Below are 22425 nucleotides of genomic sequence, written 5' to 3' on the forward strand. Positions count from 1 at the left end.
CAGCATTAACGATTGACACTTGCGGCCGCAGCCCGCTTCCCACAGCCCCTCTGAGTCCCCGCAGATTCCGTCACCCGCCCAGGGCATCTTTAACTTTCCGCGAGGCGCGGGGCGGGCAGCGGGGCAGGTGGTGACGCAGCCTCTGCGGCTCCGCTCCGGGTGCCGTCGTCCTCCCGCAGCGTCCTCCCGCAGAGCTCCTCCCCAGCCTCGGGGTCTTCAGGCCGAGCCCAGGTGACCGACCTCGCAGGCTCCGCCCCGCCCGCTCCGCCCCGCCCCCACCGCCTCCCGCACCGGCTTGGCTCGCCGCGTCGCCGCACAAAGGCCGGCGGCCGCCTCACCGCGCGCAGGAATCCGGCCGCGCGCGTCCCAGCCCCCCGCCCCGCTCCGCGGACGCAGCCCTGACTGGTTCGCCGCCCCTTGCGCTTCACGCCCCCGACGCGCAGGACGCCGAGACGAGGCCCGCCTCCCAGCAAAGGCGCCATATCCGCGTCGTGCCACGCCGCCCGCTCCCCGCGGGGGGACTACTTCGCTCCCCGCCCCTCCGTCCCGCGCTACTTCCTGAGGCGGACGCGTCGGTGCGCGGCGCGCACGGCATGGCGGCGGCGGCGCGCGCCTGAGGAGCTGGGGGTACGCCGGCCCGGTCAGGCCTCGGCGCGGCCTACACGGTCCGCTTCGCTCGCTCGCTCCCGCCTGGCGCCCCGCCATGGCGGAGCCTTCGCCGGCCCGACGTCCGGTGCCTCTCATCGAGTCGGGTAAGAGGCGGCCGCGCGTCCCCTGCCCGGTGCTGTGCGGCCGCCGCTGACCGTCCCTGTCTTCTCCCCGCAGAGCTGTACTTCCTCATCGCCCGCTACCTCTCAGCTGGCCCGTGTCGCCGAGCGGCGCAGGTGAGTGCGGGCCGGCCGGGCGAGCGGGCGAGCGAAACCGGGGGCGAGCGGGGCAGCCGGCGGGGTCTGACCGCGCGTCTTCTCTGCCGCAGGTGCTGGTGCAGGAGCTGGAGCAGTACCAGGTCGGTCCGCCGCCCCCGCGTCCCCGTCCCCGCGTCCCCGTCCCGCCCGGCCTCCCGGCCGTGGTGGTCACCCGGACGCCTTTCGTGTCTCTTTCCAGCTGTTGCCGAAGAGGTTGGACTGGGAGGGCAACGAGCACAACAGGAGCTACGAGGAATTGGTGAGCAGCTTCCGCGCGCCCGCGCCCCCAGCCGGGGCTCTGCTCCCGTGCGAGCGCCGCGGGGCCGCGCCCGGGGGGTTGTCCACGGTGGCCGGGCGGCCCGGGGCGTCGGGCCTGACCCCCGAGGGCTCATGGTGGCGGGGTGGGGGCGGATTTGGCAGAAAACGGTCCTGGGGGCGGCGCCGGGCGCAGGCGGGGGCGCCCCTGGCTCGCGGCCCGGCTGGGGCTCCAGGTGCGGCCGCCAGCCACTCAGAGGGGCGCTCTCATCGCTTTCCGTTCTGACTTGTAACTCGAGCTGCCATTGGTCTCTGCTTTTCTGCCCCGCCCAGACCTTCAGACCACTTGTTCCCTAGGAATAGAGTCCTTAGTCTCCGAAGTGGAGAAATGGCCCTGTACTCTGTCCCCTTTCCTCTGTAGGATCGCACAAAGTTCTGCTTGGCGGTTATGCCATGCCGTACCTCGCTTCCCCGACCCCGTGCACTGTATATTGACTGCCTTAGAAAGTTGACTCACACCTGATCTTGCTATATGTAGCGGTTCAAGCATTAAGTTGACATCCATCAGTCAGTGTATTTTTTGAGACAGGGTGTCATTACGTACCTTTGGCTTGCCTTGAACTTAGGTAGACCAGGCTGGCCTCAGATCTGCTTCCGAGAGCTCGGACTAAAAGTGTGTGTGCCTGTCTTAATATTCTTGGGGAGTGGCAACGTGCGGGTTATGTTTATTTTCCTTTGCCTTATTCTTTCTACGCTTGCTTAGAGGTTCTTGTGTATAATTCAGTTTTATCCGGTTAACAGAGGCTTTGGGGATTTGTTTATGGTTAACGGAGCGTAGATGTTCCAGGAGAATATCTTTGACAGTTTTAAGATAAAGACTTGTTAACCCACGCTGACCATGTTCATTACAGAAGGTTGAGAATAGTGTGCTAATGAGTTTTGACTACATAGGCCTGTTTGATTTGACTTGCAGCAGCCCTGCTTCCTTCAACCTCGGTGCTGGGATGGGATTACAGGAGAGCTCCAGCGCACTGGCTTCACCATATGTCCAAGAAGTCAGTCAGGGTGTCTGTCTTGGATCTGAGCAGTCAAGTCTAGACACCTTGAACTTTCAGGGCCGGAGATTTAACTTGAGTGCGCAGTAGTGCAGGGCACTTTGGGGGGGTGTTGGCTATCAGGTATTTACATTGTGATTCATAACAGTAGTAAGATTACAGTTAAATAGCAATGAAAATAACTTTATGGTTGGGGGTCACCATAACGTGAACTGTCTTAGAGGGCAGCATTAGGACGGCTGTGGACCACTAGTCTAGAGCCTCTACCGCCGTCCTTCCCTCAGCAGGAGTCGGCCATGACAGGTGCAGGTGCTGAAGAAAACAGGGTAGCTGGCTTGCTGTTTAATTTGTCTTTTGAGAGTTATTTTTAAGAAAAAGAATAGTCACACTTCTAAGATGACTTATCGGCTATAAAACTACTTCCTTTTACCCCTAACAATGTGAGTTTACTCCTGGGGACCCTGAGTAGAGGAGGCAGAGAATCTACTTCCACAAGTGGGCCTCTGCTGTCCACACCCACAAGCCAAGGCACACACTTACAGGAATGCAATGCCCTTTTTTTTTTTTTTTTGACAGGGTTTCCTCGGTGTAGTTTGGTTTTTTCCCTTCCCCTGAGAGCCTCCCCTTTTTTCAGTGTTTCTCTTTGTAGCCCTGCCTGGTTTGGAACTTGCTTTGTAGACCAGGCTGGCCTCAGGCTCACATAGATCCATCTACCTCTGCCTCCCGAGTGCTCAGATTTAAGGTGTGTGCCACTATGCCTGGTCAAATTTATTTTCTTAGGTTTGAAATTGTAAAAGGCTCGTAGGATGGGTGCATGCCGGAATGTGACTCCAAGGTGTCTCGTAGTGCTGTACCCACAGGCAGGATTTAACCACATGCCTTTTCTACTGGATAGGGACCCTGATTCTGATTTACAGCCCAGGAAAGCTCAGCTACTGTTACTGAGTTGGAGCCCAGTCTAGCAGGGACATACTTTGTAGCCACGCCCCCTTCCTATCTACTTCCTGGTGTTCCTTTGCAAAGTCTACGGAATGAGTAAGTAGTTTGTCTCACAGTTTTACTTCTGTAGAAAACCAGAGCTGTTGAGGACACTGTTGTCCTACTGGGGAGAAGTTAAGCTCACATAGAGAGGGCTTGTGTGCCGTCAAGGTCTGAGAGAGCTGTCTTGTATCATGACTGAACAGCTCATGCTGCTTGTCACCTGGATGGTCACTGCTAGGGTATCATTTCCTCACCCCCTTTCTTTCCCCTGATGGTTGAGGACAGGGTGCAGGAGTCAGGGTTGGAGGTGGAACTCAGGCCAGTGCTTTTACTCACTGAGCCATCTCACTGGCCTGGAGTATTGTAACTCTTTTGTTGAGGATGTATGCATAGTTTCTTTCTTTCTTTTTTTTTTTGTTTTGTTTTTTGGTTTTTCGAGATAGGGTTTCTCTGTGTAGTTCTGGCTGTCCTGGAACTCACTCTGTAGACCAGGCTGGTCTCAACTCAGAAATCCACCTGCCTCTGCCTCCCAAGTGCTGGGATTAAAGGCGTGTGCCACCACCGCCCAGCTGTATCCGTAGTTTCTAGACTTCAAATATTCTCACTTTGTTTAGTATTTAGATAAGTGCTATTTGAAGCATACAGAAAATGGGACTTGTCCCCCATTGTCTATGTTCATAGATTGCAATTTACCATTTGCTGTGTTTATGTTTCCATTTGAGGTATTCCATTCTAATTCCCATCAGTGAAATCTTCCCACAGGTGAATGGAACTCTGATCCAGGCACCAGCTCCCTGTTACCCAGTGATTAGTCAGAAAGCTGAGTCTGTGCTCACCCATTGAGCCTCCTGTTGGCCAGTGTCCTCTGACCCCATTGCGTTCCTTTTTAAGCACATTCCATATAGTATTTCTTGTAATTGCTGGAGTGGTGTGTGTGGTGGTACTGGAGTGCCCTAGCAGGTGTGTGTTGGTCAGAGGACGACTTAGAGCTGGCTCTTCTTCCAGGGTGGGTCCTGGTGCTTTTACTTGTTGAGCCATCTCTTCCCCTCCTGTAATTTATATTGTGTAAGTTACATTCATTTGGTGTGGGGGAAGGTATTTGAGTGGGTGAGGGCAATTTGGGGGGTGTTGTTCCACCATTGGGTCTCAGGGATTGAACTCGGGTGTTACAGGCTTCACAGTAGTCATCTTTACTCACTGAGCCCTCTTGCCAGCCCCACCTGGAATATTTTGAAGCAGATTCTACACATTTATGTGTATCTTAAGTTCTTAATGTTGTTTATGTTGAGACGGTTCACCTAGCTCAGGCTAGCCTTGAACTCCTACTTTTGCCCTGATGTGATGGGGTTACAGGGGTATGCCACCATGCCTCGATAAAAAGGACCATTTCTTTTCAAGGGGGACAGCCCAGGTTCAGTTTTTAGCACAGCCAAAATGGAACTTCCTGAGTGCTTGTATCGCAGATTCTGTGTGGATGTTTTCTTCTGGTTCTCCAAATGCCTTCATAACATTTTTGCAGGTTGGGTGGCTTAAGGCAAGATCTTATGTAGCCCAGGCTATCTGGCCTTGAAATATGTAGCTGAGGGATGACCTCTGTCATCATCTTGTTCCCTCCAAGTGTTGGGTTTACTATTATGCAGCACAATGCTTGGTTTGAATATAATCTTAAAATCTTTTTTTAAATGAATAACTGTAGCCCCCCCTCCAATTTTAAAATCTTTAATAGTTATTTTCTGTACTAAACACTGAAGAGAGTGAGAGATTAGTCATCTGCCTTTGTCTGATTGTTTGCTCACAGTATTTCTCAAGTTCCTTTTCAGTGGTTCTCATCCTTTGATAAGAGTCATTTGGTGGGGTTTATACATTCTGGATGTCCACAGTGGCTACCAAGTCAGCCACATTGGGATCTGTTATGGTGCATGTGGGCACTAGCTTTTCAGTTGGCTCTAGTACAGCTTTACTGTGGTGCCCTGTAGTGTACATCTGTGCCTGTGCTGCTTATCTGACTTGTACTTAGGAGCAGGAGTGCTCTTTCCTACTAGGAGCTGAGAACAGGTTTCCGTCAGTGGTTAACTCTTTAACAGGCCTGGGAATTCATAGAATTTAATTGGAATCTTCATGATCTGTAAGTAGTAAGGGAGAGGGAGTAGAACTCTGAGCTGAACATGAGACTTCAGAATGGCTAGGTTTGTAAGAGTGAGGCGCTCATTGAGAGAAGGCAACCTCGCCTGTAGGCAAAGGTGATTGATTGCCCAATCTGAGCTATGTAGAGAGACTGTCTTGAAATCAGTGAATGTGGGGGCCTCAGGAGGGCGTCTGTCTCCCTCTGCTGCAGCTTAGATTGAGTGTTGACATACTTTTTTTATGTGTGTGTATGGGTGTGTATATGCCACAGTGCAAATACAAAGTGTCAGAGGACAACTTGTTGGAGTCAGTTTTCTTTCATGTGTGTTTCAAGCTCCTTCCTTGTTGAATCATCTCATGGGCCTTGAACGCATTTTTATATAAGGTAGTATCTTCCTTAACCAGTGAGAGGAAGCTGTTTATTCTTTTTTTTTTCTTTTCTTTCTTCCCCTCTCTTCGAGACAGGGTTTCTCTGTGTAGTCCTGGCTGTCCTGGAATTCAACTCACTCTGTAGACCAGGCTGGCCTCGAACTCAGAAATCGCCTGTCTCTGCCTCCGCCTCCCAAGTACTGAGATTAAAGGCGTGTGCCACCACCGCCAGGCTCGAAGCTGTTCATTCTTAACAGTGTACTATCATTATTAGGAGATTGATTATCATTACAATTTTGAATGTTGACATAGAACTTTCTCACATGACTGATCCCACAAGGCAGTTCTGGCTGGCTTGCCAGTACTGAGATTAAAAGTGTATTGCCATGATAGGCACATTGCAATTTTTCTTAGACCTTAAATTAGAAATCTTTTATCTGGGCTGGAGAGATGGCTCAGCGGTTAAGAGCACTGACTGCTCTTCCACAGGTCCTGAGTTCAATTCCCAGCAACCACATGGTGGCTCACAACCATCTGTAATGGGATCTGATGCCCTCTTCTGGTCTATCTAAAGACAGCAACAGTGTACTCATACATAAAATAAATAAATAATTCTTTAAAAAAAAAAAAAAAAAAAAAAAGAAAGGATGCCGTGTGCTGTAGAAAAAAAAAAAAAGAAATCTTTTATCTGTCTAGTAATTACTTTTTAAGAATTTGGGTGATGGTTTAGTGGTTAAGAGAATTGCCTGCTGTTTCAGTAGGACCTGGGTTCCATTCCCATCACCCACAAAATAATTCACTACCGTCTTTGTCTCTCTCTAGTCTTGGGGATCCCATGCTGTCTTCTGGCCTTCAAGGGCACCTGATGCATGTGGTGCATAGAATATATGCAGGTAGAACACACACATAAACACATTTTAAATATTGTTCTGTTTTAATTATGTGTACATGTGTGTATGTGCCCACGAGTTCTGGTCCCCTCTGAGGCCAGAGATACTGGGTTTTTTGGAGCTGGAGTTACTGGCAGTTATGATCCTGTACAGTGTGGGTGCTGGGAATGGAACTCTGGTCTTTTGCAAGAATATCATGTGCTCTTAACCAATGAACCATCTTTCCATCCCTCTTACTAGCTTTTTTATTCTTTGACAAATTAGTTCATCTCTGCTCCCCTTCTGCGTTTCCTTTCTTTCCTTTATTTGCCATCCTTTCCTTGTGTTTTCCTGTCTCACCTTCTTCCCTTCCTCCAACACAGGGTTGTGTTCTGTAGTCCTGGCCTGTCTGGAGCTTTAGATGTAGACTAGGCTAGCCTTGAAACTTTGATTCATCCTCCTTGCGTGTTGGCATTTTAGGTGTGTGCTACTTTGCCAGGCCCCTACCAGCTTTGTTCTGTGTAACAGGTCTAATAACTTACTCTAAAGAAGAGGCTTTAAGATGTGCTTGTAGGGGTTGGGGAGATGACTTGGCATATGGGAATACTCGCTACCCTTCCAGAGGGTCTGGGTTAAATCCTCTGCACCCATGTGGCCCCTCACAACTGTCTGTAATTCCAGTTCCAGGGGATTTGATACTCTCACACAGACATACATGCAGGCAAAACACCAATGCACATAAAATATGGATAAATCTCTTTTAAAAAGATGGGCGTGTGCAGTCAGTACAGCTTACTTTGTAGCTCTGGCTGGCCTGGAACATGGGGATCTGTCTTCTTTTGTCTCCTGAATGTTGAGATTAAAGTCATTAATATTTGTAAGGTTGCAGCTAGAAATGACCTCATTTGAATTAACTTACATTTATGGGGTCCTCTTAAGATAACATTGTTACGAATGCATTTTCTGAATCAAGGAAGGGTACTGGTTGGGTCACTAAAACAGGATAAAGATAAAAAGCAAGCTTGTGGCTGTTGCTGAGATGGGTGTGGCCATCCTGAGTCACTTGGCCTTGGCTCATCTGGTCACTGAGGTCTGTGTCTCCAGGATAAAGGTCCAAAAAAAAACCATTCTTTGTATATGTTTTTTTTTTTTTTTTTTTTTTTTTTTGTCCTGTTGCTTTCTATATAAGTAGGATTGTGGATTTGTGTGTTTTCTTTCTAATTTCTTTAGTTCTTAAGCAAAAGATACATTAGGATTTAAGTCTTACTATTGAATAGACCTAATATTTTAAAATTAGAAAATGACTCTCATTTAGATGACACTTACAAAAAAAGCCATTAAAAAGATCTATTTTCGTGTGTATGAGTGCTTTGCCTGCATATGTATGTGTGTCTGTGTGTCCCATGCATTATCTGAATCAAGGAAGGGTACCTCCTGATTGGGATAAGAAACAAGCTTGTGGCTGCTGCTAAAATGGGCATGTAGGGGCTGCAGAGATGACTCAGACGTCTTAAGACCCTACAAATGTAAATTAATTAAAATGAGGCCCATGGATGTCAGAAAAGGACGTGAAATTCTCTGGAACTGAGGTAACAGATGGTTGTGAGCTACGATGTAGTTTCCACAAACTGAACCCAAGTCCTCTGCAAGAGCAGCAAGAAACACCCTTAACATTTGAGTTCTCTTCAGTCCCAAAGGATGATGCTTTGTAGCAGTTGAGTATCTGAGTTTGTTTCTGTCAGCCCCAGCTCACCGTTCTGGATCTTAATCATGGGCCATATGGATAGGGTTGTTTTACTAGTTCTTGAGGTGTTGGTGTAGATGGCAGAAACAGGTCCCCCCCACCCCCCATTTTGCAGCCTGGGAACTAAGATTTAGGTTATCCTTTCCAAATGTGACAGTTGCATGAAATTTTTATAGCAATAAAGTCATAAAGGGAATTCTCTAATACATGGGTGGAAATGGGTAGGTGATTACAGTGAAATAGTCTTTGCCATACCTCCGGGTGTTAGCCTTTAGAGTGTTGGAGTCTGGCTGGAAGTAGTGTACACCTTTAATCACAGCACTTGGGAAACAGGCAGGCAAATCTCTGAGTTGGAGCCAGCCTGGTCTAGGACAGTCAGGGCTACACAGAAACCATGTTTCGAAAAACCAAACCAAAATCCTAAAAGCAGCAAGAAACACAGAAAGGTGGAGTCTGCTCAAGCATTCCAGAAAGGATTTTATCCAACACCGAGAAGACTAGGTGAAGTACAGGTGGGCAGTAGTAAATAGCTAGTTAGGGGCCCAGAGACAGCCCAAGGTGGTTATGTTCTGGACCTGGACCACTCCAGCTCTCCCAGCAGGTTCTAAGCAGTCGACAGCCTCGTACTGTGTTGAACATAATGTGGCTATGTTTGAGTACTTAAGTTTGCACTGAACTTTGTTGTATAAAAGGGATAGACAGATGGTCTAGTGATACATTCACCCTAGTAAAAATACACTGTTTCCTCACAGGCTTTAAGTGCTGTGGCTGGGCCTTTGTAGTTTGTAGAACGTTTTGTTCATTGCTGACTTTGCATGCTTTGAGGGTAAGAGCAAGACTTTAGGATTTGGGCATTTGTAACCTTTCTAATGTAATTCTAAAAGGTTCTACATACATGAGTGTATGTGTGTACATATTTATTTATTTATTTATTTGGAGACAGGGTCTGTCTCACTGTAGTTTTACCTGTCCTGGAACTTATTATGTAGACCTGGCTGGCCTTGAACTCGGAGATCTGCCTTCCTCTGCCTCCCAAGTGCTAGGATTAAATGCATGTGATGCCACATCTGGCCTGTATGCATGTCTGTAAATACTATTTTATTTATTTTTCACTGGGTAGTCCTGGTTGTCCTGGAACTTGCTCTGTAGACCAGGCTGGCCTCTGCTTCCTGAGTGCTGGAAATAAAGGTGTGCCGCAAGTTTCCAGCCAACACTATTTTATTTTTTATGTGTATACACTTTTATTTGTGTATGTGTGTGTACTCGGTGTCAGTGTGCATGTGCAAGTTAGTGTTAGTATACTTTTCTGACCACATGGGATCCAGGGATTAAACTTCAGGTGTGAGGGTTGGGATGAGTACTTTTAACCTGCTGAAGCATTTTGCTGGCCTGGTTTATATTCTTTTCAAAAAAAAATTATAGGCCGGGCGGTGGTGGCGCACAGAGGCAGGTGGATTTCTGAGTTTGAGGCCAGCCTGGTCTACAGAGTGAGTTCCAGGACAGCCAGGGCTACACAGAGAAACCCTGCCTCGGGGGGGGGCGCCCGAATATATATATATGTATATGTATTAGTATATACACACACACAAACATAAATGTAAACATACATACATATACACACACATACATACATATACACACACATACATACATATACACACACATATGGAGTAGTCACGGATAATTGTGAGCCAGCATGTGGGTGCTTGGAACCAAACCTGGGTTCTCTGCATGACCCCCAAATGATCTTGGTGAGCCACCTCTCTTGCCTTCTGTTTAAAACTTAACTTTATTCATTTGCTGATTGTATCTACACTCACATGTCTGTGCATCCCAGGGCACACATCTCTTCGTGTGGGACCAGGGGATCGATCCCCTGTTCTCAGGCAGGACAACAGTTTCTCACTGTAGAGCTCTGACCAGGCTGCCCTTGAACTCACACATCATTTGCCTTCGCTTGCTGATCGCCTGCATCACTACATCCTTCATGGTTTTTCTTGATTACAATAAATTGGAACACATTGATTTTTTTTTTTTTTAAATGAAGATTGTCTTTTTCAGTCTTAGTTAATGTTTTATTTTTATCTTCATTTTCATTTTGAGACATGGTCTCAGGTAAACTGAGCTGACCTCAGACTGGTTGTGTAGCTGAGGAAGAGTTCCCACTTGTGATCTTATCTGCTGTGCCTCTCAATTGCTGATGGCAGGTGTACACTGTATGATGCTGGGGTCAAACCCAGCGTCCTGATGATATAATGGGTCAGATGTTTTTAAGTAGCATGTGGGTCATTTTTATTTATTTTTATTATCGAGTACTATGGGGAAAAAAAAGCTGTGACCTATAGAGCCTTTGATTTATCAGTTTGGTGCAGAAGGAACTGAGAATGAATTGACCATGAATTATAGATCATAAATAGATTCTAGCAGACATACCTTATTAAAGAAGGAACTATTATGCTCAAAACATTTAAAAATTAATTTTATATTTAGATTTACTTTGAGATAAGTTTTTGCTATGTAGACCAGGCTGGAACTCGAATATCTTCCTGCCTCAGCCTCTGAGTGCTGGTGTTAAAAGGTATGTGCCACCATACCTGGCTAGATTAACCATTGTATTTTATGTGTTTGGGTGTTTTTCTCCGTATACGTCTGCACTACACGTATACCTGGTGCCCACAGAGTTGAGAAGTGGATGTGAGGTGCCTGGGACTGTAGTTAAAAAATGGTTGGGAGCTGCTGTGGTGCTGTGCGTTGAACCCGGGGCCTCTGGAAGAGCAGCCAGTGCTCTTACTGCTTAGTTGTTAAGATACTTGGGAAAGCGGTAGTTGGTTGGGAGGAAGTTGGCTGATTATGGTTGACAAGGCCAAATTCATAGCTTAGTGTGTTCAACTTACAAATGCTGCTATAGATATGGGGTTTGTTAGCGTGGAGAATTATTGTTGTGTCTCATGTATTTTCTGGGCTCCTCAGATGGTGAGTTTCACTGTTGAGAAAGGTGGTTGTGGGTCAGACCAGACTGGTGCAGGTTTGGTTTGGAGCTCTTGTTGCCAATCCACTTTCTGTCATAAGTTACTGCAGAAATGGTTCATTTGTTCTCAGGATGGCAGCGGTCCAAAGGTTTCTGTTTTGTTTTTTGGAACGTTTTCACCTTTTCAACTTGTTTCAAATGTTCAGTGGCCTTTGAAGGTCCCTATAGAGTTCTGCCAACTGCTGTTGTAGTTTAAACATGATAGCTGTCCAGTGTTCTCAGTTGGTTGTTGTCCACTTAATGTCCAGCCTCTGCTTCTCATCTTCAAGGCTCAAGGTTCTTGCTTCCTTTGCAAAACAGTACAACGTTTTTTTGAAATTAATTTTTTGTGTGTGTGTATGAGTGGTTTGCCTGGATGTATGTACATGAACAAACCTCTGGTGTCTTTAAAGGTCAGAAGAGTGTGTTTTGTCTGATCCCTTAGAACTGGAGTAGACTGTGGAGAGTATTCTGAGTGCTGGGAACCAAATCCCAGTCCTCAGCAAGAGCAGCCAGTGCTCTCTGATGCTGACCCATCTCTCTGGCCCTGCAGAACTTGTACACCTCTGCTACCTACTTACTGCACCTGTACTCTGCCATAGCATTTCTGGTCCAAGTGTGCAGTTGACACTGTGGGTGGTCGTCTCTGCTTTATGTCCCATTCTGAACTCAAGATGATTGTGTGACTGGCTATTGTCTAACCCCATTTCCATATTATAGAGCAAACATAGAATAGCAAGCAATAAATCACTAGCAGAGAAGATAACCGAACTACTCACTAAAATCCTATATAACACATTTATTAGGAATGTATTCCAGTATAACATGATATTTCCACATTGAAAAGACACCATTACTGTTGTATAACCTAGCATGAAAAACTAGTGTATGTTTTTGGCTTTTAGAGAGTGTTTGGTGTTTTTTGGTATTGAGTGCCTGTGAGAAGTAGCTATGTTTTCATTTCTTCAGCTTCTTAATTAAGGATGTGTCAGATCAGGTATCTGTGCATAGAAGGAGGTGCCTGCAATCCCATCTTAGATAGCTGAGGATAAGGGTCTCAAACAGAGGAGATTAGCCTGGCCTTCCATACATAGCATAACCCTGTGTTAAAAACAAAATTTGTGTCATTGTATAGACATGGTGCTAATGAAGGAGCTTGGTTGTAGATTTTGTGAAGCTCTGGGTTAAATCTTCAGAGCTGTAAACACCTCCCCAAACAGGCAAACCAGCCCAAAGCCTCCAATCCAGAGTCACAAATCCACTACTACAACCTACAGCTATAATCCCTGGATAGGAGACCTTCAGATTCAAGGCCAGCCTGACATGCCAACAGTCTCCAGGCCAGCCAGGCCCAGAATGAGGCTGTCTTTGTCTTTTTTTTTTTTTTTTTAAGATTTATTTATTTATTATATATGAGTACACTGTAGCTGTCTTCAGACACACCAGAAGAAGGCATCAGATCCCATTACAGATGGTTGTGAGCCACCATGTGGTTGCTGGGATTTGAACTCAGGACCTCTGGAAGTGCAGTCAGTGCTTTTAACCACTGAGCCATCTCTCTAGCCCGAGGCTGTCTTTAAAAAGGGGATGGGAGCAGCCAGGCTCAGAGTGAGACTGTCTTTAAAAGGTGTGTGTGTGTGTGTGTGTGTGTTTTCACATACCTTTAATTCGAGAGGCAATTGAATCTCTGAATTCAAGGCCTGCTATATATGTATGTGTATCTATTATACCTGTGCACATACATACATGTATATATATCATTCAGTTTTACTTGAGATGCATTCATGTCATTTAATGGTGGGTGTCCCCATATGTTAAAGTTACAGTTCTCTTTGTGTTTTGTTCTTGTGGCTTATCTTTATTGAAGTATAGTTAACATTCTGCCTAATGATTTGATTTAAGTGTGGACTTTGATAAAAGCAGAATGTTGTTACACCGTGAGAACAGTGAAGAGTTCTACTGGTACCTTCATGCATTCTGATAGTCTCTGACTTCAGTAGCTGGTCTGTTGTATCTTATCTGTGTATTATTTAAGTTTCTTTGTTCTTTGATATGTTAATGAATATATGTAGTATCCCAACTTCCCTAGGCCCCTTTCTCACTTCTCTCTGACTGCCGTGATCACCTCTTTCCTTCTTAGTGATCTACTGAATCTTAATTCATGAGTTTTCAACTTTCGAGTCTTGACCCCTTTGGGAGTTGCATAATCAGGTATTTACATCATGATTAATAACAGGAGCAAAATGATAGCTATGAAGTGGCAACGAAATGAGTTAATGGTTGGGGATCACAGCAGCGGGAAGAGCACTGTTGTTTAACTAGTGCTTCTCACATGCAGAGTTGTGGAATCAACTTTTCTGTAACCCTGGCTATTCTGGATCTTGAACATGAGTTCTGCCTTGCAAGTATGATTATAGATATCAGCTGCTGTGCTTGGCTTAAGAGTTTGTTTTTATTGCTAAATATTATATTGGTATTGTATATTTACTTATTCATTTGTTTCTAGAAATTGGTTTTTACCTTAATTGAAAAGAACCTTTTTTTTTTTTTTTTTGGTTTTTTGAGACAGGTTTTTGCTGTGTAGTCCTGGCTGTCCTGGAACTCACTCTGTAGACCAGGCTGGCCTTGAACTCAGAAATCTGCCTGCCTCTGCCTCCCAAGTGCTGAGATTAAAGGTGTGCGCCACCACCGCCCGGCTGAAAAGAAGCTTTTGTATTCATGTACAGCCTGGAGAGATGACTCAGTGGTTAACAGCGCTTGATGCTGTTGTGGAGGCCTGGGGGTTTGGTTCCCAGCACCTATTTGGTAACTCAAATCATCCTTAACTCAAGTTCTAGGGAGATCTCCCTCTTTAGTCTGAAGGTATGCACATAACTGACAGGTGCAGGCAAACAGCTATACACAGATATCTTAAAACGTTGAGAACATTAATTGTCCTCCTTTCATGAGTGTGTGTTTTACATACCTAGGAGTGGAGTGGCCATACTGTTTTCAAAAGCTCTCGTACCTTTTGTACTCATCTGAACTTTCTTCATATGTTCTTTTTCTTAGTTTTTGTTTTGCCTCTGCTCATTGCGATGAAGTCTGATAGCTCAAGGTGGTCTTGATTTTACTGTATAGCTGAGTATGGGATTGAACTTCCGCCTCTTCTTCCCAAGTGCTAGGATTTACAAGTGTCAGAGTAGTTTTTCCTTCTGGCCAGTCTTTACTGCTAGCCAGGCCAGTCTACTTGATAATAGCGTGGCTCCTTATGGCTTGCACTTGACTCAGTGCTTGGCTCTTCCTGTGTCTTCACACCCATTTGCCACCTGGATCACCTTCTTCTGGTGATTCTTACAGGTGAGTGCTGAGTGGTATTTGGATTTTGTGTTGTTTGAGTACTGCTACAAATTCTTTTCATCTCCTCTAGATACAAGTTCTTAATCAGATGGGTGCTTTGCAGTATTTCTCTTGGTCTATTTCGATTCTCTTACCAGTGTAAAAGTTGTTTAAAGTCCAGAATAGTAGTAACTTATCAGTGATGAGTTCAGAAATGTATACGATGATTATATCTGTCATGTACATTGTTATGCTAGATCTAAAGTTTTCATTTGTGCATAGTGTTGCTTGCTGCTCAGCTGGCCCATGTGTATTCCCACATATGCAACCACAGCAAAAAGTAAATGTTAAACGTTTCTATTCCAGTGCCATTTATTGGGAGACACTTCTGCACTGACTGGAGTTTGCACTTTGTCAGAAATGAGTGCTTTAGAAACAAGCCAGTCTTTTTCTGTGCATGTACAGTTCCTCCGATGGATTTATCTGTTTCTAACACTGTCTGGCTATGGTACTGCACCTCTGCAGCAAGTCTTGAAATGGAATATTGGTCCTCCCCCCCCCGTTTTGTTTTTTTTTTTTTTTGGTTTTTCGAGACAGGGTTTCTCTGAGTAGCCCTGGCTGTCCTGGAACTCACTCTGTAGACCAGGCTAGCCTCGAACTCTCGAACTCAGAAATCCGCCTGCCTCTGCCTCCCAAGTGCTGGGATTAAAGGCGTGCGCCACCACCGCCCGGCCCTCCCCCCTTTTTTAATTGGATATTTTATTTACATTTCAGATGTTATCCCCTTACCTCATTCCTCCACCCCCACCAAGGAACCCCCTATCCCATCCCCCCTCCTCCTGCTTTCTATGAGGATGTGCTCCCACCTACCCCCCCACTCCTACTTCCCCACCCTTGAATTCCCCCACACATGGCGTCCAGCCTTCATGGGACCAAGGATCTCCTCTCCCACATATGCTCAGCAGGGCCATCCTCCCTTACATATACAGCTGGAGCCATGGGTCCTTCCCTATGTGCTCCCAGGCTGGTGGTTTAGACCCTGGGAACTCTGGTTGGTTGGTATTGTTGCTCTCCTCATGGGGCGGCAAACCCTTTCAGCTCCTTCAGTCTTCACTTTAACTCCTCCGTTGGGAACCCCTTGATCAGTTCAATGGTTAGCTGTGAGCATCTGCCTTGGAATATGTCAAACTTTGGCAGACCTCTAAGGATACAGCTATATCAGGCTCCTGTCAGCATGCACTTCCTGACATCCACATCAACATCTACCTTTGGTGACTGCACATGGGATGGATACTCAGGTGGAATGGTCTCCAGATAGCCCCTCCAGTTTCTGTCCCACACTTTGTCTCCATATTTGCTCCCTTGAGTATTTTGTTACTCCTTCTAAGAAGGACCGAAGCACCTCCACTTGGTCTTCCTTCTTCATGAGCTTCATGTGGTCTGTGAGTTGAATCTTGGGTATTTCAAGCTCGTTTTCAAAGTTGGTGTGGCTTTTCTCTGTCATTTGCATTTAAGTTTTAGAATAAATCATGCCTTAGGTGTACATGTTTAATCCTAGTACTTGGGAGACAGAGGCTGGAAGATCTTTGAGTTTGAAGCCAGGTTGGTACACTGAGTGAGTTTGTGGACAACCAGAGTCATACATTGAAACCCTATCTCAAAAAACCAAAATAATGACAACACCACCACAAACACACACACACACACACACACACACACACACACACACACACACACACGGTGGTGGGGGAGAGAGAGACCAAGACCAAAAATTGTCAATTTCTGTAAGGAAAATTTTGGTTAGACTTTAAACAGTTTACTGTGTAAGTTATTTTTTAAATTTTTCTTACTATGTTTTACAGTTTTCAGTGTGATTTTCACATTTTAACTGGCTATCATAAAAAAAAAATGTTTGAGTACTGTTGTATGAAATGTTATTAAAACTTACCTCTCCAACCAGGTCTTATCCAATAAGCATGTGGCTCCTGACCACCTGTTACAGATCTGCCAGCGCATTGGCCCGATGCTGGATAAAGAGGTTCCGCCCAGTATTTCACGAGTCACTTCTTTGCTTGGTGCGGGAAGGCAGTCTTTGCTACGAACAGCAAAAGGTACCTTAATTTGAAGACGTGTTCTGCTTTGTATTAGTAGCTTACGTTATGATTGTGAAGCTGTGGAAGCACTGTGGAAGGTCATGCAATGCCATGGACTATACATTCTCTGCCTTTAGGATAGAGCTTTGAAGTTTATCATGTGCTTAGTGGGTCCTTCTCCATTTCAAAGACTTACAAAGATGGAGATGTTAAGCTAAAAAGCTTGAATTTAAGATGTGCTTGAGGTTTTATCAATGTGAGTTCTTAGTTTTTCCATTTTGTAGCTCACTCATAACTTCAATGGATGTAATTGTATATGTCTAATAAACTTTAAATTCTAGATTATTTCTTTTGATATTTAGATTCTGAAAGTCCTTTGTTATAAGGAGAAGTCATTTTTTAAAAAAAAATACAGTAGCAGCTTGAAAAACATGCACCAAAAATGTAAACTTGCATGATTTCTTTTTTTTTTTTTTTTTAACCTTTTTTTTTCTTTTTGCTAAGTTATGTGTTAGCAAAATGTTTGGAACTGCTATACCTTTTCTGTTAGCTTCATATAACTGACTTAGACTAAGTACCTATGTGTGATAAGCTGTATGTATGTATACATGTGTCTAAACTGCTAATGGGCACATGTGTTGGTTCTGCTGTTAGCATAAATTTCATCATGATTATTTCTGTTATGAGCTGTTGCTGATGTGATGCTACCTCTTAGATGCTCCAGTAGTACAAAGCCTGACTGAGAAAGAGCACCCCTGCTTGGTTTCCTGCCAGCCTTAGTTGTTTCTTAGTGCCTGATAGCCCTGCCACGTTGGCTCTAATCAGGAACCTGTCCCTGTTCACTTTGTAATCCTTCTGTAGTCAGTTGTTTCACTGCAGTTGCTTGGGTAGTGCATTTCCTTTCTCCTGTGTCAAGCTAAAGCTCAGAGTTGTTCTGTGATGAGGCCTGCCTGTGTGAGAACTCTCAGAAGAGAATTCAACGAGGCCCTGTTTCTGCTGTGTTTTGTGCTAGTGCCAGAGGACACCTTCCTTCTATTCATGTGAAACACAGCATGCCTGTCAGTTAGGGGCACCTGAGCTCCGCTCAGTGGAGGTTTAGCGCGATGCCTCTCCCTTGTTTCAAAGTTGTGAAGCAGGAGTGGAGCACAAGGTCTGTGTGTTGGCCTCTGTTCTTCTGTGACCTCAAGTGGGGGCAGGTACTTCCCTTAGTGCGGTTCAGTTAGCTCGGTGGGGATGCAGCTTTAGAAGGCTCACACAAACCCTGTGTATGTGCTCTTCTCTGAAGAGCTGCCTTCACCTTAAAAGTGGGAAGCTATTTAACTTGAACTGGTCAATTCTTCCTAATGAGTTCAAGGCAAGCCAACAGATTTCCAAACAAAAGAGTTAAGTCAAAGATTTTTAGATACATCAAAATATCTTCTTAAAATTCTTCACTTTTGAACACTGGGGTCAGTTGTGATAAGACTGCTCATTTTTAACATTGTATGGTATTTTGTATTGAAAAATAAAGTTAACTCGGTATTACAGTCCCTACAAGTAATTTACATGGATCTCTTGAAAGGTCCTGGAACCTGTGAGCCTCAGTTACCTCATTTGTAATTAGCAGAAACACCTACCTCACAGGGTTGTTGTGAGGACTCCATGAGCTGATGTATGTGGAAAGCACTTGGTGGATTGTAAAGTGCTGTGATGTGTTACTGCTGTATCTGAGATGTTTCAAGTTTTTCCCTCAGAAATAGTATAATAAACCTCCCAGGCTTTTCTGTTGTATATTAGTATATTAGTTGGTAAAACTTGAATAAAGAGTTTATTAAATATACGTAAGTATTCTAAAAAATCTTTCTTTGGGTTAACTTTCAAGATTTTATGTGTATCTAAAATTCATTTTAAAGACTGCAGGCACACAGTGTGGAAGGGCTCTGCCTTTGCTGCTCTTCACAGAGGAAGACCTCCTGAAATGCCCGTGAATTATGGCCCCCCACCGAGTCTTGGTGAGTGAGGTTGGCCTATGAGGTACCCAAAACTGTTTGTTGCATTATCTTGAAGACTTTATACATGCTGTGGAAGTCCTGGTAGAATGTTACTTCAGTAGTAATACATATCAAATGTCAATTCCTTGTTGACATAAGAGAATTAAAAGTAACTGAAAAAGATAATAGTGGTTATGTTCTACAGTAGAATTAGAACGGAGAGTCCTTTGGCTTCTCAAGTAGATATACTTACCCTACCCTCCAGAAACTGTTTGGGGGATCTTTGTAGTTTTTATGTGTCGGCCCCTTAACTATGTTGTTGTTTTTATTTCCTAGTGGAGATACATCGAGGGAAGCAGCTCACAGGATGTTCCACTTTCAGCACAGCGTTCCCAGGAACTATGTACCAGCACATAAAGATGCACAGGAGGATCCTTGGACATCTGTCTGCTGTGTACTGTGTAGCATTTGATAGGACAGGACATAGAATCTTTACAGTGAGTTAACTTCGTAACCTCAATTTGTTTCCACTTGGAGTGCTATATAGCCTTCTTCCTCAGGGACCTCTGGTGCATCTGAAAGAACACGGGGGAGTCTGTTAGATCTGCTGCAGGGCCTAATGTTGGATAGTTTTAATATGTATTTCAAGTGACCAAGGAACTGATCTGGGCTGTTTTGAGAATGGTGGTTCCAGAACATTGAAGAATCTTGTATAGCTGATGAGGAGGTGACAGTGAGTTTTGAGGGCTGCTGGATCTACCCAGCTTCAAAGTAACTGGAACTGTCGCTCCAGCTCTGTTGGATATAGACTCTGTTTTCAAATAATAGAAATTACAAATAAAAATTTCTCTTCTAGCCTATTTGAGAATTAAGGAGTTAAGTTACATCAAGATTAATCTTAAATATATCAATAAAAAAATTTCTCCTCAGCCCCTAGCTCATTAGTGATGACTTAGGGTTATGTAGATTAATCACTGATTTGGGAGAAGAACAGATTCATTATAAAACAACCTTTCTGTGGTCGAGTGCTTATTTGAAAACTGTAGAGTGATATTTCCAGTGTTTCTAGGGAGAAAAAATTTTTTAAAGTGGACCAAAAACATACTTAGCTCTGTTAAATGATGAGTACCATCTGGTTTGGGGATTCCAAGTTTGAGACTCTTGTTGGCTTATTTGAAATGAGGGTGCTTTCCCCACTACTGTGTGTAGTCTGGTCCCAGCAGTCTGGATCTGTCAATCTGTTGATTTTGTAGCTTAGTAATCTAACTGGTTTCTGCAGCTAGTATTGGGAACAGGAGTTCAGGGTGGGACCCACTGCATTCTTGGAAGAGAACTTTGTGAAAATAGACTATGGAGGAATCTGATCCACAGACACTGTTTTTATGTAGACCTTTTACTTGAAAAATACTGTGTATCTCTAGTGTGTTCTGATGATAGTTGTAGTTCAGTATTTGGCTGGAATGGGAGAGGTTAATAGTGGGGTCCCTATTTGAGTTTAATGGATGCTGTGTTAACATTTGTATTGGGGTATTGCTTTTTCTTAGGGTTCAGATGATTGTTTGGTAAAGATTTGGTCAACACATAATGGCCGCTTGTTGTCTACGTTAAGAGGCCATTCTGCAGAGATTTCAGACATGGCAGTGAACTACGAGAACACACTGATTGCTGCAGGAAGCTGTGATAAGATCATTAGGGTGTGGTGCTTGAGGACTTGCGCCCCAGTTGCTGTGCTGCAAGGACACACGGGGTCAATTACATCTTTGCAGGTAACCTGTAGCCTAGTGACACTAAAACTTAACTTTTGGAATTGAGAAGTAGTAAGATAATGTGATTGATGGTGTTTTAATTTTAAAAACTTGGGTATGTTTTAAAATTTTATTTTATGGGTGTTTTGCTTGTATCCATGTCTGTGCACCATTGTGTGTGCAGTGCCCATGGAAGATAGTAGCAGCCCTATGCATGCTGAGAATTGAACCCACATCTTCTGTAACAGTAGTGAGTCAGTGAGCGTTCTTGACCCCTGAGCCATCTCCCGTTCTGGTGATTTTTTTATAGATTACAGAATAACAACACATAAGGAGATGGGGCTTTCTGGGCGACTGACTGCTCAGTAGATGAATTGGATGAGAATTTGCCTGTTACAAACTGGCAATGTTATGTTTCTGTTTAAAACTTGTGTAATTGAGTTGATTAAATTTATTTTAAAAAATCTTCCTGACCATTTCAGGTTGTATCTAAAGCAAATTCTGCCAGTGTCAGGTTCTTTTGTAACTGTTTCAGTTTGTAATTCTAAAGCATAATTCTTTTAAAAACAACCTACGTGGTAACATTAAAATTGGCAGTTGTCATGCAAGTAGAGTAGTATTATTTAGTTAAAGTTGGAAATAAAAAAAGAGCTTGTGTAGAATTGAAAGACACTCAAGTTCCCACTATCCACTGCCAGGTCTCCGTGCTGGGACCTGGGCCACTCAGCTGTGATCTGGTGGAGGTTGCGGGTGTCATCCTGGGTTGCTTCCCACTTTGCTTTGTGTTTCTCGTAAATCAGTTTTCTCTGCCAGAGCATTGGTACTCTGGAGTTCATGAAGTGACCTTCAGGATCTGGAACTCAGATGCACCTGCCTCTGCCTCTTGAGTGTTGGGACTAAAGGGTGTACCACCATGCCCAGCCTTTGATAGTTATGTGTTTAATCACATTTCTTATGTCGATTTACATCGTTAGCTGATTTGTGAGGCTTTTGATGACATGTTGCTGCCTTTGATTGGATTTGCTGTAAAGTACAGCATTGGTTCCATTTTCTTGTGCAGCTTTGGTTTGCTAAGCACTGAGTACAGTGTGGGGATTATGTTTTAATACGCATGTGCCAGGCCTTGAGAATTCTTGGTTAAAGCACTGCTGTTGTACGGAGAGCATCAGATTGAGACATCAGCTCTCTGTCAGAAGGCACAGCATATCTGATAGTCTATGTTAGAATCCATTGATTACCACTTTACAACCATTGGCTCAATAGGACTTACCTTAAAATTGCTAGAAACACTGCACAGAGATGAAAAAGCCGAGGCTTTATACTGGGATATGTATTGGTCAAAATGTAATAAATAACGAGAGTACAGAGAGAGCGTGTATTAAAAGGTGTTTGAGTTAGTTGGGATGTTTAGTTAAATGTCTGACATAGATTCATGGTTTAAGGGCAGATAGGATACAAATTACAATCTCTTGTATAGGGTTTTGGTAAAATAAGAACAACTCTGTTGCTGGGCGGTGGTGGTGCATGCCTTTTAATCCTAGCACTTGGGAGACAGAGACAGGCGGATTTCTGAGTTTGAGGCCAGCCTGGTCTACAGAGTGAGTTCCAGGACAGCCAGGGCTATACAGAGAAACCCTGTCTCGAAAAACCAAAAAAAAAAAACAAACAAAAAAACAAACAAAAAAACAAAAACAAGTTTCATCTTAGAAGTAAGGATCATCTAGAAATATATCTGCCTTTACAGAAACCAGAGTCCAGCTTCAAATAATCTCAGTTCTTCTGGATCAGTGATTACCAATCTGGTGCAGGCTAAAAGCATTAGTTGCTTAGAGACAAGCAAACATAAGATGTAAAAAAGGAATATTAGAGAAAAATGCAAATACATATTAATAATAAGATCCAAACTTCACTGGACAGGAGCCATGCAGTGGTGAGCAGTCAAGCGGAATGGAGATCAGGGAATACATGGTCTCAGTCTGTGTTGGATGGC

The 22425-nt window shown here is 44.3% G+C and overlaps 1 protein-coding gene across 2 annotated transcripts in view; it reads left to right on the forward strand.

The window, feature by feature from the left end:
* Positions 1–590: 590 nt before the first annotated feature.
* Positions 591–22425, forward strand: part of Brwd1 (bromodomain and WD repeat domain containing 1) — a 91032-nt gene continuing 69197 nt past the window's right edge. For both annotated transcript variants that reach the window (XM_028752554.1, XM_028752555.1), the window contains exons 1-8: positions 591–752; positions 826–884; positions 977–1006; positions 1105–1164; positions 16588–16738; positions 18613–18711; positions 19027–19187; positions 20235–20456. In XM_028752554.1, the coding sequence (XP_028608387.1) occupies positions 704–752; positions 826–884; positions 977–1006; positions 1105–1164; positions 16588–16738; positions 18613–18711; positions 19027–19187; positions 20235–20456 (831 nt within the window). In that variant the 5' untranslated portion in view covers positions 591–703. The remainder of the gene's footprint in view (positions 753–825; positions 885–976; positions 1007–1104; positions 1165–16587; positions 16739–18612; positions 18712–19026; positions 19188–20234; positions 20457–22425) is intronic.

This window comes from Grammomys surdaster, unplaced genomic scaffold, assembly GCF_004785775.1.
Source record: "Grammomys surdaster isolate TR1022 unplaced genomic scaffold, NIH_TR_1.0 125925, whole genome shotgun sequence".
NCBI lineage: Eukaryota > Metazoa > Chordata > Mammalia > Rodentia > Muridae > Grammomys > Grammomys surdaster.